The sequence below is a fragment of the Perkinsus marinus genome (genome assembly GCF_000006405.1).
Source record: "Perkinsus marinus ATCC 50983 genomic scaffold scf_1104296971434, whole genome shotgun sequence".
NCBI lineage: Eukaryota > Perkinsozoa > Perkinsida > Perkinsidae > Perkinsus > Perkinsus marinus.
The window spans coordinates 30,987-46,840 of record NW_003202100.1 but is presented as its reverse complement, the minus strand read 5'-3'; the positions used below and the strand labels follow the sequence as shown (position 1 = coordinate 46,840).

General features: G+C 52.8%; 4 protein-coding genes across 4 annotated transcripts in view; all 4 read right to left on the bottom strand.

Annotated features, from left to right (window-relative positions):
* Pmar_PMAR010877 (hypothetical protein) overlaps positions 1-628 on the bottom strand; it is a gene marked incomplete at both ends in the record, with an annotated part of 972 nt that extends 344 nt beyond the window's left edge. The window contains 3 exons of the mRNA XM_002766852.1: positions 149-163; positions 215-291; positions 337-628. Of these exons, the coding sequence (XP_002766898.1) occupies positions 149-163; positions 215-291; positions 337-628 (384 nt within the window). The remainder of the gene's footprint in view (positions 1-148; positions 164-214; positions 292-336) is intronic.
* A 233-nt stretch (positions 629-861) lies between these two features.
* Positions 862-1,922, bottom strand: Pmar_PMAR010876 (transcriptional regulatory protein sir2, putative; the record flags this gene model as incomplete). Its single annotated transcript, XM_002766851.1, has 3 exons — positions 862-1,302; positions 1,352-1,740; positions 1,787-1,922. 3 exons carry the CDS (start codon positions 1,920-1,922, stop codon positions 862-864), a joined length of 966 nt encoding a protein of 321 aa, XP_002766897.1.
* A 76-nt stretch (positions 1,923-1,998) lies between these two features.
* On the bottom strand, positions 1,999-2,983 carry Pmar_PMAR010875 (conserved hypothetical protein). The gene is made up of 5 exons (XM_002766850.1): positions 2,807-2,983; positions 2,613-2,744; positions 2,445-2,573; positions 2,268-2,397; positions 1,999-2,190 (listed from the first exon to the last, which is right to left on the bottom strand). The coding sequence occupies exons 1-5, from the start codon at positions 2,978-2,980 to the stop codon at positions 2,051-2,053; spliced, it is 705 nt and encodes a 234-aa protein (XP_002766896.1). The 5' UTR covers positions 2,981-2,983; the 3' UTR covers positions 1,999-2,050.
* Positions 2,984-3,412: 429 nt separating this feature from the next.
* Pmar_PMAR010874 (hypothetical protein) lies at positions 3,413-15,716 on the bottom strand (the record flags this gene model as incomplete). Its single annotated transcript, XM_002766849.1, has 28 exons — positions 3,413-3,582; positions 3,618-3,711; positions 3,797-4,046; positions 4,090-4,235; positions 4,275-4,404; positions 4,452-4,605; positions 5,308-5,505; positions 5,571-5,733; positions 5,781-5,889; positions 6,299-6,669; positions 6,740-6,892; positions 6,937-7,107; positions 7,275-7,398; positions 7,449-7,581; positions 7,639-8,131; positions 8,186-8,384; positions 8,425-8,555; positions 8,694-9,832; positions 9,885-11,164; positions 11,212-11,345; positions 11,394-11,579; positions 11,624-11,721; positions 11,773-12,097; positions 12,350-12,677; positions 12,727-13,989; positions 14,036-14,209; positions 14,856-14,883; positions 15,650-15,716. 28 exons carry the CDS (start codon positions 15,714-15,716, stop codon positions 3,413-3,415), a joined length of 8,211 nt encoding a protein of 2,736 aa, XP_002766895.1.
* Between the last annotated feature and the right edge of the window lie 138 nt (positions 15,717-15,854).

Here is a 15,854-nt window from a genome sequence, read left to right as displayed (position 1 = left end):
GCCTCGAATACATGGTCAAAGGCGTACCTAGCAGGGGTCTATAACGTCGTTGTGAAGCCGTGCAGCAGCCGTACCGGCGTTCTCTAGACTTGTTCAGACGAAGGTAGTCATCACTAGCCGTCGTCCCCGGATCCATCAGCACCACCACCTTATTCTCCAGCACCTACCATAACATCCTCGACTCGTGTCTGGTCTTGGTACAGCCCCCCCCCACCCTGAGGACTTCCCTTCCACCTTGAGCCTTTTCGAAGGGCAGGAGACTCCTCGTTCTAACCGCTACCATGATATTGCCTGAGGACCACTGATCCGATCGAGGCCAGCTACAGCCCGACCGACTGGATCCACTCCGCATTCGTTTCATGTGGTCTTCAGTGGAACTGTCCTTCCTCATCTCGGGGCCATCAAGAACACGTTCATCAATCTCCAAGCTGCGCTCTTCAGTCAAGGGTGACAGTTCTCGACCACTAGGATTCGTACTGGCCCCAGGCCGACTCACGGAAGCAGGAGAAGTCGATTCACTGATGGTAGCTTGCCGACCACGACCCTCCACAGGGTTCGCCTTCAGGGCCTGTGCTTCTGGAAGAACAGGGCCTTCCGTGCCTCGTTGGGGTGGAGGTGGGACTACCATTCATCAAAGAGACTATCAGGAACTGAACTGGGCGAGAGAATACACGGATAGTTTCCTCGCAAGACCCAAACCCTGCCCACTGTGACGAACACTGTACGCTATCGTAAAACTCAAGGATGAAGCTAATGTGTAATACTGCCAATAGTGCCGCCTTGGGGCGCAGTATTTCTATACCGTTACGTTCTCGTGTTGGACAGAATTTTTCATCATCTTATCGGTCGAACCAGGTGGCATCACAACCTGGACGGCATCAGTCCACCGGACTCCTCGAGCATCTTCCTCAACTCTACACTTGCGGAGTCGGTGTCGTTCTCGATGAAGACGTCCCGGTAGTTATCAGCCCGACCAAACCGGAACATACCGTGAGGAGGTGGGGTTAGATTCACCAGCAGCCTAGGAGTGGTCCTCGGCAACAGGATGGGTATTTGGTTGCATGGCCCGACCTGCAGACTGGTGCCCATCACGACCAACAACGTTGCTTGGGAAAGATCCTCTTGGACACAGTCGAAGAACCGTTCGGGCAGGTTCTCGCCGAAGAATACAACGTCCGGTTTCACCAAGCCACAGCAGGCAGCGCAGTGGACCGGCTCCTCAGAGCTCAACAAGTCGCTCATGTCGCCACCATACGGACATCCACAATCAATACACCGGGCTGACCGGAGATGTCCATGAGCCTAGGGAGGAAGAAACTCAACCGTTCAGAATGTGGGAGAGTATTCTCACCTGAACGACGAGTTCCTCAGGCACGCCGGCATCGATCTCAAGGCTGTCGATGTTCTGAGTGTAGCACCGTAATAGAGCTCCCTTCTCGGCAAGCCATGCTATGAACCTGTGCGCTGCAGTAGGCTCGTGCGTCCCTCTACCCAACTTGGCTTCATGACATAGCCTGTAGAAAGGATAAGGGTCATGTCGGAAGTAGTGGATCGAGAAGAGGTCCTCGGGAGCTCGCAGACTGTCGGTGTATTGCTTCACGTTAGCGTATATCCCTGTATTGGGCGAGCGAAAGTCAGGGATCCCGGCGCTCACGGAGATACCAGCGCCAGCTAGGACCACCACTCGCTTCCAATATCTGCTAGGGTCCGAACAGAGCGCCCCTACGCTGACCTCGTCATCTGAAGACAATGCAGGAGAGTGATCAGCAGTGGGGGAGGGGCTGACCTCCGAAGACGTCCTTGAGCCGCTGTGGGAGGCTGGTCGGGCTGGACTCCGAGGAGGTACTGAAGACGATGGACTCAGACTCAGCATCAGAGTCACTAAGGGGAGCACTACACTGGGACATGGGCGAGGACGACATCGTAGGGTGGAGAAATAAGAAATATTAAACTCACATAAGACGACGAATTCAGGGGCGCTACAGAACACAGGTGATGGTCGAAACGTAATATTCCGATAGTCGGACAGCTATCGAGTAATGCAGAGGATTCAATTCCCGATAGTCGATCGGCGAGCACACAACCTCTTCTTGGACTTGCGGGGGGAATTATGATAGTCCATCACGCACGGGGAAGGCCTGGAAGAGTCCAACTGCTCGGGAGAGCTTCCCTTTATGGTCAGGTTACGAGCTGAGGAATAGAGAGTCTTGTCAACTCATCACTGAGGGCTAGGAACGATCGGTCATACAGAATGGCCCCTTTCTCACCGGCACGAGAGCTGTATGCGTATTTATCGCTGAGCACGGGCTGACTGCTTTCCATAGTGAGCCTCACTTCAACTTGCCCATCGGCTGTACAACGAACATCGTGTATGCGCTGGACACACTTGGGACCACTCTGACCAAATGGGCACCTCATAACGGCAGACGCGCCTCAGTTCGGACCTCCCACTTGCCCGGTATTGGCCTCCGAGTCTTTGGATCAAAGGTAACTGGGCGGGAAAGTCGAGAACCATCCCGCAAGTTGATCTTATACTGATGCCAAGGACAGCTGAGGCTGGGAATGCCGTCAATCTGAAAGGCGAATAAACATGAACCAAGTAGAGAACATACATCCTCGATGTCTCCCGTGGTCAAGGGACCACCCATGTGATAACAAATAGAATCTAAACAGTATATGATAGGCGCCTTGCTCCCACTCTGTGGTCGGGGATCATATAACACTGATACGAATCGTCCATCCACCTGAGGGAGAAGAAACCGTGGGAAACCAGGGTAACTGCTGGTGTTCGATGAGCCCAACCTACTTGTGTATGAACCCGTCCCTCCCTTCTCAAACGTGCGAGAGTGCATACTGCATGCCACTGCGATCCTTCCAGGCCAAAGTGTCGGTTCTCATTCGCTGTAGCCGCACTAGATCGCTGGGACTCACCGTCTGATTCGGTGCCGTCTCTCGGGGTGGATGATGAGGAGGAACTCATAGGGATCAGAAGGAACTAGACGCACTACAATGGGTCTCAGCAGGCCACCCGAGAGGACCCCAAGCTGAGCAGCAGCAGGAGGCTATGCGCTGACCATAGCAGTGGCCTACCGCCATTCGTATCAACACCACATCGGCGCACACCAGAAAGACGGCTGGTAACTCGCAATGGCAGGGTCTGAACGGCTTCTGGTTGGTAGAATAGCGGACGCAAATGGATGCTCGTTACTGGGCCCTGTAGACCTCCAGATGGGCCTTCTCTAGGCCTTTGATATAGGCGCTAAAGACCATGATGGAGATGGCAAGATGAACCAATGCATTCAACGGGGGATAGGAGAACACGTAACGAAAAACTCATCAAACTGGGAGCATAATGCGGTATATCACTGCCGGCAAAATAAACACAACAGCAGGGAAAAGGAATGAAACACATCTAGTATTGCATGACGGAGCATGAGGAAGTCTCCAAACAATCATCGATACTAGCTGACACAGCTGCTGGTGAGTTCATCACAATGACGGTCATAAGGGCAATCGTCATCAATTTTACAGCAGCCTCCGTTTTCAGAGCAATGCACTGAGCAGTTCGGACCTGACAAGGATCTACACCCAGACCCATCCAGTCCCACACTGCCCACCACTGTAGCCCGGTAAACAGACACAGCTACCGGTCTGGGTGAGGCCGTCTGCACTCACGTTGCGAACGCACACTCCTTGGCCCGAGCAAGGGACCTAACACGAGAGAGCGATAACTCAGAGATCACCACTGAGGGAGGAGACATCCGACCGGCCACGACATACTATTCTTCGAACTTACCTGTACTGAAGGTAGGAACCGTGATGGACCACTAGGGCACACACGATGCCCACAATGACACGCTCGCTCGGGTTTCCCGGCATTGTTTTCGTAGAGGCCCAAGACCTCCTCAGCTGACAGAGCTCCTCTAATGAGAGTCACTGAATGTATAGCCCCCGAGAAGAAGTTATCGTGAGTATCATCGTGAAGTCCAGTGAGGCCTTCCAATAGCGTACCATTGAAGATAGAGACTGTCGAGAGGCCGACGTACCTTGTGGGAAGCGCCTCAACTGGGGAGAACCCAATAGCCCTACGCAGTGGACCGAATCCCCATGATCAGCCTGGCGTTGCTATCCCATGCTGACGCGCTTATCGCCGAGCCGTTGTAAGAGCTACCGTACTGCTGTCCATTACGGTACAATGTAATGGTGTTACCACCGAATACCGCAACGATGTGAACCTACACTAAACTGAATCTCGTGACCTCATGCAGGGCTACTTTCTGCATGGTGTTCTCCTTGGTTCCCACTACGTCTTGGCTCCTGATGTCCGCTTCCGATGCTAAAAACCATTCCCTCGGTTCACGCAAACCATAGGTTATTGTGTCGTATCTATCAGCAGATGCATCCCTACGCGGAACACAGGTTGTTCAACAGGGCACCCAACGGAGACTTACCGTAATCCACAGTTCGAACCGGAGCAGTCCTCTATTCCAAAGACACTACCACCACCAGCGTGCTCGAGCAAGGTAAACTCTTTTATGGCGATGACTTGCACCAAAGAGGTGTTATCTCCATAGCGATCCGGGTGCCATATGGTATCACGAGCGCCTGATAGGTGAACCCGAACGCAGCGAGCTTGGAAGTGGACTGTTGTTGGTACTTCAAAGGCGTAACTACCACAGTCTTCCTCTAGAAGTGATCCTCGGAAAGGATGAGGACTCACTCATAATTATCCGTGATGGAGTCGACCAAGCTGTACACTATACAGTCCACGCTATGGTACAGCTCTATGCTGATAGGTCGGTAGAGAAACTCTATATGGATCCCGGCGAGGTTGAACAACTCGGCAAAGGTAACCTAGGAAGCTTCTTCAAGCAGTTCGAGGCAGCAGTGGCACCCACCGTGAAGTTAGCGGCGTCTACGTCTTGTCGGGTACTCCAGTAAGTGTCAAGAGTACCGTCCAATGCAGCACTCGAAGGGAAGGACCAGGTACCAGTAGGAGCCGCACTATAATGCCCACGCGCCAGGTTCTAAGTACAGACGAATAGAAGCCTTATAACAGCGCATTATTGCGGCTCCAACACGGTGGTCAATTTACCTGGTCCAGTTGGACGTGTAGATTTCTGATAGACATACCCAACTTATTAGGCTCATTCGCTGTATCATTAAACGCCTCGGTGAAGGATATACGGAGATAGCGCATATTCACCAAGCCCGTGAACTCTTCCAGTTTCGAGTTCGAATCCACAGGGCCCGTCAAGAGAATCTCTGGGCCGACCACTCAGCACCAAATGACCCTTGCACGCCTACCCGACCAGACTATGAAGTCCTCTGATATCTCAAAACGTCTATCATCGATAGTAGCTGGCTGCATGCCCCACAGGCACTGGACCATGATCACCGGGTACACCGCCAAAAGGTCCAGAGTCACATTGCCTGGCTCCTGCGGTGGTCCGGGCACCGACATCCACATCGTCGAGTTATTGGATGATATCGCGTTGGCAGCGTCTACAACAACAACACCACCACCTCAATCGTGTTATCGAGCCGGTTGAGGCCAAGCACGATGCTACCAGTGGTGAATAGATCGTCTATGCCAGCAGAGGCCCCGAGAGGTTGCTGGCTATCCTCAGCCTTCCATACTTCAATCTCCGTTATACGATATTGTGTCGATTGAGGGTCTAGGTTCTCGTACATCCTCACCCGAATGTGCCGAGCTGGACGGAAGAACAACACCTTCAAAGGGCCTCACTGAGGAAATCCCCAAAGGCCACTGTAGCTACCTCATTCACAGCGTTCGTGTTGTCGCCGTATGCCATCACTTGAGTGTACTTTCCGCTGAGGTCCTCCAGCTCAACAACAAACCGCTTGCATATAGTTGTAGAGTTCCAACTGACAAGGACCCCATCCTCAACACTGTCAGTGTAACCACTTCACAAAGTTTATATACGAGGACTCCTAGGGGACAATCTCAGGGGTGTACTCACGAAATTCGTATCTTCCCCAACGGTGTTTCAGTCGTGATCGAGCTGGACACTTGAACTGCTATCCATGCTTCGGATGGCCCAATATCGACCGAGAACTCACTAAGGTGAAGAAGCTGAGATGTCTACTGCCCTACTGATCGCTACGTTGTACTGAGACCGTCAAAGGCATATTGGGGATGCTCGGTGTAATTGGATGCGTTGAAAGCACTGAGGCAACAGCCACTGGAGCACGTACTGGTGGTACACTGGGTAGCAGGAGTGTATACCGTGAGGCTACGTAGAGCTGAGAAAGAGGAGGCTCACGCTGAACCCACTTTGGTGCAACATGAGAACCTGTTAAAGGTACACCCTGGTAGCTGTTGGCAGCATCGATCGTCACGCGGAATTTGTCGCTGTCGAACCCTCGGCGTAGATAGGTGGTCTGCTGTGTGCTATTGATGGCCAGGCCGGATGAGGACTCCTGGCAACCATGAAGACTGTTCTGGTCCCCACTGTGATCAAACATAGAGCTCACCGTCCAGTTCCAAGCAGCTCGTGTCAGGTCCCAATACGCGATGGTGTAGTCCCTAGGTACGGCCAACCATGTGAATATTATCCCTGAGACCTCCACGGAGGACCCAGCAGCAGCCATCTCGAAGGTAGCGGACGGTGAGCCCTCCGATCCAGGGTTCGGGATCCAGAAGGTCTAAAGGAGTCCATTCTGTAGCCCACGTTAGATGCACCACGAACAACACCAGCAAGATGAAAGACCTCACTGAATTTAGACCCTGCAGGGCCTTCTCAGGACCGTAGTCCCCAGCATCAGCCTGGGTATCGGACCAGATGGTCTTCCCCAACTGGAGCTGTGGCGAATGAGTGACATCTACGGTATATATACTGTACAATTTGGGCTGCGAAAAGCCACCAGCCTGAGACCAAGGCCAACCTCCGAGATTTGGGATACCTCACGTACCGTAGCGAGGTCATAGGCTCGTCGGGTCATGGCTATCTTCAAATAGTTGGCATCGAAAGTATCGGTTACGATGATGTTCTTAGCGGTATTATCCTGGTAGCTATTTAGGAGTGACCATACGCTGTTGTCGAGTGACGAGTATATGTCAAAGTCGAGGGGCTCATCTCGGAACTGATCAAACCTTCATGGCAATGAATGACGCACAGCATATACAGGGAGTCAACACCACGTCGGATGAATATACCATAATTCTTCCACCATCGAAAGAAAATGTAATTCTAGCCTAGCGACCACGTAACGACCAGCATTGTAGAGTCTTAAACGGCCATAATGCTCACCACTATGGAGACCAGGGATACGAAATAAGGCCGGAGGACTGTAGTCGTGGTGATGTCCTGTAGTGTTATGACAAGCTCTGCTTCATTGGCATCCACCTCACTGCTCCAGAAGGTGAAGTCGTCCCTGAATTGACCACAGTAGCCCACCAACAGAGCTCGAGGCTTGGTACTCACCCATCGAGAGCCTTCGAAGGGGAGTGGTTCCAGTACGCGTTGGCGCTTGCTGTTGCCCCCAGACTAGTCAAAGCGATATTGCTCGACTGGTACACCTCGAAAGTCGCCAACCTATAGTCCTTAGAGAAGGTATCTGAGATCACACGATAGGCATGGCTTTCCAGATCATGCAAACTAGACTCTACCTTACCCGCCGCTAATTCAGCTGGAAGTCTCAAACTGAACATGAGATGCCGAGCTGGACGAGCCTCGAAGCTGATGACCAGACTGTTGTCCCTGTTCACGTCAGTCGTATAGACTGTAAGTGAGCTCCAGTCACAATTCGTCACAACAGACTCGGAGCAGATACCCAAAGTGTACCCTCTAGGGAACGATGAGGGCTCAAAGACCGCCCTTACGCCCCAGATTGTCTGAAGACTGCCGAGAGTGACCTGTAGATAATGCACACCATCAGCATCCAGTGTCGTCGCCGTTGTGGCCGCCACACCATCAAGGGCGTATTCAGCGCCGATGAGGGAACTGTCGTAGGATGCTAGGAAGGCAGCATCAGCCAGTTTCACTTCGAGCTCCGCAATCCTGACCAAGCCGTCTGGTGGTCCAGCTTGAAAGGTTACTCTAACGCATTGTATACACCCTAGAGAGACCGATAAGTAGACCCCGGCCGCTGAGGGAAAAGTCGGTGCCTAAGCACCAAATCCCAGCAACACCATAGCCGTAACCAGTAGGGATGACCCTACCTGGTTGGTATTGCCAGGTCCATAGGTCTGCCCAGGGTCCGAGTAGTCTGTACAATCAGGACTGCCTTGTATAGTGAACTCTGTAGAGGTGTAGGCCTGTGCCCCGAACCATAGCGTAACCTGGGATATGTACACACAAGAGCCAAGGTCTAGAGTATAGGTCGGGTTGGAGGATGCCGACACCGTAGTGTACCAGTACCTGAACACCGGGGGTTTCCGAGAGTACTTGCTAGTCATACGTGTCAAAGTGACCATCGATGGCGAGGGCCGGGTCGGCTGACGGCGTGGATATTTGGGAGATCAAGGGAGTGCTCTTCAAGGCAATGTTCTCGAACGCCGAATAGACCTCCACAGCGGACAGGCCCATGATCTAACCAGAACTCAACTATCGATACCAGTCGTATAGGCGCCTCTACGGGAGGAACGGGAGTGGCCTTCAGCAGATTGCCTATGATACATTCCTCAGGGCGAGAGTCTATCACGACTATTAGTGCTAGAGATGGCGTACCCAGTCATCTCCCGCCTGGTCCATCATACTATCCCTCATCAATGTTACTCTCAGCGACCGACGATGGTAGGTGCCAAAACTTGTGATAGGGATCACGTAGTAGTAGTTGAAGGAGTCTATCTTCACTATACGGCCCGAGAAGCAGGCATAATCAGCGAGCGTCTCAGTACTGGTAACCCCTAGATCCCCCAGAGCTGACGCCCACTCACAAGTCTCTGACCAAGAACTCGTCGTAGACCATCTCAACTGTATTCGAAACGCAGCCGATCGATAGCTGAACTTTAAGTGAACAACGTCCACCGTTAGTGTAGCCCCCAAGTCGATGTCGAATGCGAAATCGGTGATGCTCGATACAGCACCAGTAGCGGACACGCCTGTTGCAGCGAGGTATGATGGCTGTCGGGCACCATAGGGCACTCGGAAATCCGTATCGTTATTGCCATCAATTGCATGCATTGGGTCTCCCCGGACCACCGCATCACCATCGGCAGTCTCCGAAGCTGACCATGTACCCTCGGCCAGGTAGTTGCTGGTGGGGTCCAGGCCCAGAACTAGGTTCGAGGTGAGGCTATAGACTCTAATTTCCAACACCCCAGCATCTGCCGCATCAGCGTGTGGCTCATACATGATGAACTTCACTTGATGTATTGGACGGTCTGAGATGTACGTGAAAGCATCGGGACTACTGAGCAGGTTTTGGGACTCGGAGTAGATCTCGGTGAAGGAAAGGCCGTTATCAGTCGAGACCAGCCAGCCAAAGGCCCGAGCGGGGTGGACCGCACCAAAAACGACCTCGAACCGTCCCAGGGCGACCCCACCGGCAGTGATGGCCGTGACGTCCATCACAATGGCATCTGATGACTCCATGATGAACTCGGCATCGGTACGATCATCCACGGCCAATGAGGGATCACCGCATGATGCGAGCGTGCGCTGATTGATACAGATTAGGTCAGAGGGATACACCAGAGTGGTCAGGACGTTGGTCGTGGTCCAGGCATAGACTTCCACTTCAGCCACTTGTATTATTGACGAGGAGTAATATGATGCCCCCTGTGATAGGTCCATCTTGAGGTACTGGAAGGCCAGACCGCCAGGGACATGGTCGAAAGGTAGGTCCATGGTCTCGACAGGTGACGCTGAAGAGGAAGGTAGTCAAGAGGAGTATCAATACGATAGGGACCTACCTACCTGTATCACAAGTGCTGGTCGAACAAGCCAAAGCGGACCAAATCAAACCGTCACTGCTGTAAGATAAGGCCATCACAGCGGGAACATAACCCCTCCTAAACCTCACTTTAACCAGGCTCACCGGACTCCATACCAGGCCCAGATCCACTTGTACCCATGCCGAGTCTTGGCCAGGCCTAGCACTCCACCACGTCCGTTGGTCACCATCAAAGGCATATAACGCGGGATAGTTCCACCTGTTCACCGCGGTCACTGGCTTCAGCCTGGCGATGTTGGTGTCGAGCTTCACCTCAACTTCTCTTATACTGTATACGAACAAACCGGCACTTGGTCCGGGGCCTCTGACCAATGCAGCTCGATGCATTCGAATTCGCAACACGTTAGCCGAGAAGAACACCGTGCTAGTCGTAGTGTTGAGATCATTGTTTTCATGGACTCCCACCTGGGACCATGTTAGACCACCATCCATGGAGGTTTCAATGTCGAAGTCCAAGGCCCGATAGAACCAATGAATGACAGTGGCCTCAGCATAGATAGTGCCGTTAAAGTGGACCTCCCACTCGGCCTCGAACACCGAGGTATCACTCACATGGCTTGACCAGTAGGTGTCCATATCTCCATCGACGGCCATCTGTGGTTCATAGGCCTCGCTCCACTCAGAGGTAGTGATCGAAGTGGTACCGTTCTTGACCCCAACATTGGTCACCGTCTCACTGCTGCCCACAGTAACCCAAACTTCCATGGTCTTGTCCTGTAGCTGCCCCCACGAGGCCGGCAAAGGGTCAGTATAAGCCCACTGCTTCTGCGTCTTATCCAAGATCATCGCGTCGTCCACAATCGGAGCACCGTTCATGATATAGCAGCCCAGACCAGAGCCCAGGGAGTCATAGCAACCATTAGTGCTATTGAAGACCAACCTCACCAACTTGGAGTAGCAATTGCTGCTACTAACGAGCTCACACATTGCGTTGATGCACTCCAGACCGTCGTTCCATACCGTGTTGTTCATGGCAGAGAGTCTCGACAGGACTTGTGAAGGCATGCTGTCCCTGGCCAACATGTTGGGAGCACAAACCGCCCCAACCTCAGTGAAGTCCCGACCAGGGCACTCAGTGAGGAAGTGTGTGGCAACACCATTGAAGAGCTCGGTCGTGTTCTCGAAGAGCGGAGGTAAAGTCGTGGCCAGATCCTGACAGGCTATCCAAGGGTCGCTGCCGGCGTTGATTGCCGAGTAGGCACACTCCTTCAGCTGATTCCTATAATAGTAATTCAACTCCAACCTACATGACAGCCATCATGACCGTCGTGGTCCAGTTCACAGGCTTACATCTTGGGCCCAGCAAACATACAGGTTCCACAGCTCTGCCCAGCGGGCCAGTGAAGGAGGGCGGCTCGAGTTGGTGGGCCGCACTGGTACTTGCAGAAATCATCGTCGTAGAGGGCCAGACAATCGAAGCACTCCTACCACACAAGACAGGCTTACGTGGTCGTCGCCCACAACGAGCTCACCTCCTTCGACTGCTGCAGCGTTCTGAGTAAAAAGACGTCATGTGACTGCATCTGGCCTCGCAGGTTGATGAAGTGGTTCGCGTTGTCACCCATATCGAGGCAGTCACACGAATCACCCTTGATCTCGCCGTCATTCACTTCACCATTATCTCGAGTCCAGTTGAGAAACCTAGGCTGGGGAGTGACCTGAAGCATGCAAGGACAGGACTGTGAGAAGACAAGTGCCTTACTAGTGGCGTAGTCGGGTTACCAATACGATACACTTGGTAAGCCGTACTACATACACCTGCCTTATACACGAACCCACAATGGGTGTCATACTTGCATCCTACAGGAGACAGTCCATCATTCTAATCCAATCACCACCACCGACGCTCACCTCGGCATACGGAGTGCCTCTGATACTGTAACAGTGGTCTTCCCTCACTAAGGCCACCGACTGGCGGCATGAGCCTCCACGGATCGGCGACCACCGAATAGGACGACTCCAGCGCGGTCCAAGTCATTTGAGAGGCCTCCAGACAGGTACACGTGAAGCCATACCTAGCCCCGCAACTAGCTTGGTGGAACACGGCATACATGTCTTGAATGGCGAAGATCCTCGTGCAGTAGTCGCAGTCGCACTGGGCAAAGTAGAGACGATAAGGATTATGTCGATGCTCCATCACACAGTAACGGAAGGGGGAACGTTTCTTAAAGGCTACCTGATATGGAATATCATACTCGCTACCGCCAATGGAAATTAGCACATATCACTGAAATTTTCGAAGTTACTATAACTACTGTAGACAACCTAATGATACGGTAGTGCAGACTTATATGATACCGCGAAGAAATACATCCCTCGATGACTCCGGTGAACATAGGAAGATAGTCTCCTGCATACAGAGTAGTAACAACGATCGATCCCGGGGTACTCAGTCAAAGGAGGAACCTTCTGCTACGACATAACTCACCGTTCCAATTCCAGTAGCAACGTTGAGCAGATGGGCATCATCGACCTTGACACTCCTGGTCCCGTCCTGACTGGTGATGACCAAGGCCTGTAGAGTATTAGTATATCGAAACTCCTTCTGGCAGCCCAGGAAATATGGATGGATCTGGTCCCACTCCAGGAGACCATTACTGCATGGCCGACTTCGGAAGGCCTTCACAGAGACCGTCTGCGTAGCGTCTACCGCGACACGTGGAGAATTGGTGAAATTCATTGGGAGACCATCTGTATACGCAGCAGAGACCTCTACCGCGGTTCGGCCAGTATTCTGGATAATTATAGAGCAGTGCCTGTAGCGGACCACGAGCATGACCTCGCAATAAAGGCAATAGAGCTTACGTGTTCCCCATAGTGCCAGTGCACGTCTGACGAGTGTCTGCTGGCCTATACTCATTATCACATACCGCGACCCCTGCAGAGACCAGACCATCACGATCCTCCCCACTCGCCGAGCCAACAACCACTCGTGCATAATCCCCGCCGGGGCATCTATCGTGGGTCTTCAACTTCCAACTCAGTATTGTTGGTGCCGCATAATGGTCGAGATCAGTGGTCGCGACAAAGCCGACCCAGGCATGACCAGGTCTAGGGTCACCGTCTCCCATAGTGACATTAGGATACTCGTACGTTGACACATCATCAACGCGTACCACCTTAGCAAGGTCTACCAGTGTATTGATGACCACCTGGCCATCGATCTCGACACTAAGTGCCCCTATGCGACCACTGGCCCAATTTTCGAGTGTGTTGAGCTGCTGAGTTCCTCCTATGAAGTCGCTGGACCAGCCCGTAAAGGCCCTATCCCACCTCGGCTCCCCTGCCTGGACGTCATAACGTATCCTAACCTCATGCGTGCCGTTGTTGAGCTGAGGGAGACGGTCACCAGTGGCCTCCGCCAGCATATTCGAAGCGTGGTCAGCCGAGTTCAAAGTCTCACCCTCACTGAGTTGCCGCGCCCAAGGGACCATCACAGCGATGTGATTCCAGCTGGGATCAGCCGTTTCCGTATCCCGGTAGAAATCAAATTCAACAGCCAGGTTGCGTGCAAAGCTGTAGCCCAGTTGACCAGCCTCCATTGCTGATATCTTTTCATCTAGAGTCGGCGGACTGCCCTCATTCTGCACTAGGAAGGCGAAGCCTCGGCCCCCCTGCGGCATACACCATCGCCGTCCTCCGCTGGTCGGGGCCAACACTGGACAGTGTTGCGAGGCATGGAGCACGGTGAAGTAGAAGGTCGTATCGAAGCCATAAGCCACCGGTTGCTTCTGTCTAGAGAATATACCTCCGCGCCGTCCAGGCATCGGAGGGACCAGTCGTGCGCCGTAGACACATATCTGTAGGCCAATCTCGAGAGCGATAATAATCACGGCACATTGGCCGAATCGAACAGTCTGCCGTGTCCCTACCTGGTCTCTGCTATGAGGCAGAGGTTCCATTCCCCCATCCGGCACCCAGTCTGTAGTACGGCACACATACGTATAGGACTTATTCACCATCCTCCCTGCTAAAGAGCTATCCAAGTAAGCCAGAGCATTCGGATGGGACGGTGGGCATGGCCCCTGGTAAAGGTTTATCTGCTGAGGGTCCTGCCCAGGATCCGTCCTGAGCAAGGACATCCCTCGATTGCTCGAGCACTGGGAGGCAATACCGCAATTGCTGGTAACGGAAGTAGTCCGCGGACCTCGGCTCGGTCTGGGAGTCTTCTATTGCATACGCTGACACTGTACTGCTACAGACTTCCTCAGGGAATTCCGTAGAGAAGAATCCGATCTGTGCTGCCAGAGTGCCGATAAGGCGAGCGTAGGCAGGCAATAGGTCACCTCTGCATCGAGAAGGACATGCATGCCCGTTAGAGCCCCAGTGGGGTCGGACACGAATCGATCAATATCGATGTCACCGCGAGCTCCCAGTGACGCGGCTGCTGCTAGGTAGAAGATGATGATCAACATAATTTCATAACAACAGGACAGGATCCGTAACTGAGCTACACCACAGAAGGGACCCTTCTCCTTTTCCGCTGGCCCCAGCAACAAGATGCGAACGAAAGACCATTGTATAGTAAGAATGTTATAACGACCATATCGCTGCTACTCCGGTCGGGCGTCGTAGCTGTACACTAAAGTGAGATTAGGCGTATGAATTGGAGGGCACGAAGTGTGAGGAAGTGCAAAGGCACGAGCTAAGAGCTCGCCCCCCCCCCTGTACGATGGTTCTCCAAGTGCCGTGAGTTTTACGGTGGGCAAAAGCAAGGATGGCGATATGAATCATATGTTGTCGGCGTATTTCCTTCTTTCCTGTGATCATGCCACCACTCTCCATCAGGACCCATATCACAAGTCATCATTTCATGGCCCCAGAGCGGGTCCAGTCGAGTTCAACGAATTAGCGGGACAGTTATAAGCAAGGAAATTCGCAGGATTAGTGACAATATCAGCGCTCATACCACACCTCGCCCGAAATAGACCAACTTGGACACCGCCTGCTCCTCCATCAGCCCTAGCCAACTACCGATGACCTGCACCCGCTTGGCCTAGGTCCCCACCATCGCCTCACGAGTCACTAATACCATATAGCGGCATCATCTCTCCAGCATAGGGTCCTGCCCAGCTACAACCGACGGCCCGTCATATACCCTTCATGATAGAGGCCTCAGGTTTGCTACAGCCCACTGTTATAACGACATCGCTCTCCTCTAGGAGGGTGCAGACCAGAACACTATACGAGTCAAACCGACACAGTCAAGAGGAGTCAATTACCTGCTGACCATTATACCCAAGGTAGTGGTGATCCCTAATTGGTACCCCCCAACAATTGAAAACTAACTTCCGATTCCATACAGTCTTGCCAGGGCGTTACCCACATCATCATCCTAACGACTCTTGACCCCTCCCCCCCCCCACGGTCTCTACTACGCCTTCCTCGTGCAATTACTGTTACTAGTGTCCACCAGTAGCCCGAGCCCTCAACAAGCCCGACCCTGGAACAGCTATCTTATCCAGTAGCCGTTCTTCAAACCATACCGCCCCGGATGTCGGGAGAACCTATGTGCCCCCACAAAGGCCGATTCTCTTTCTCCTTCATATACCGTGTTCTGCGTGATGGCCAACTGAGCCGCCATCTCTCAAGTAGCCTCACACTCTCCATCCTGTACCTCTAATCTCTGATCCCTTCCAGCAACTCCACCTTGAACGGACCTACACCGAGCCTATACTACCCCAGATCGAATATACTAAACCATCTCTGCTGCCACTTTCTCTACTACCCAGCAGCTGGAACCGCTGCTGCAGACCCTCCAGCTGCTCTCCTGGCATCATCGCCGTCTCAGACATAGTGATTGGTGACAACAGCAATGACTTGAACAAATCTGCCAGACCTCATAACCCTTCGAACAGTAATATTCACAAGCAACTCCACATTGACAAGAGAAAGCTGGACATTAATCCGCCCATGCAAAGGGCTGACTACGA

Coding starts and splice junctions, on each gene's coding strand:
- Pmar_PMAR010875 (XM_002766850.1), bottom strand. CDS start 2,980: ATGAGTTCCTCCTCATCATCCACCCCGAGAGACGGCACCGAATCAGAC. Junction 2,398..2,444: donor CAATACCGGGCAAGTGGGAG/GTCCGAACTGAG, acceptor CCATTTGGTCAG/AGTGGTCCCAAGTGTGTCCA. Junction 2,191..2,267: donor CGCATACAGCTCTCGTGCCG/GTGAGAAAGGGG, acceptor TCTATTCCTCAG/CTCGTAACCTGACCATAAAG.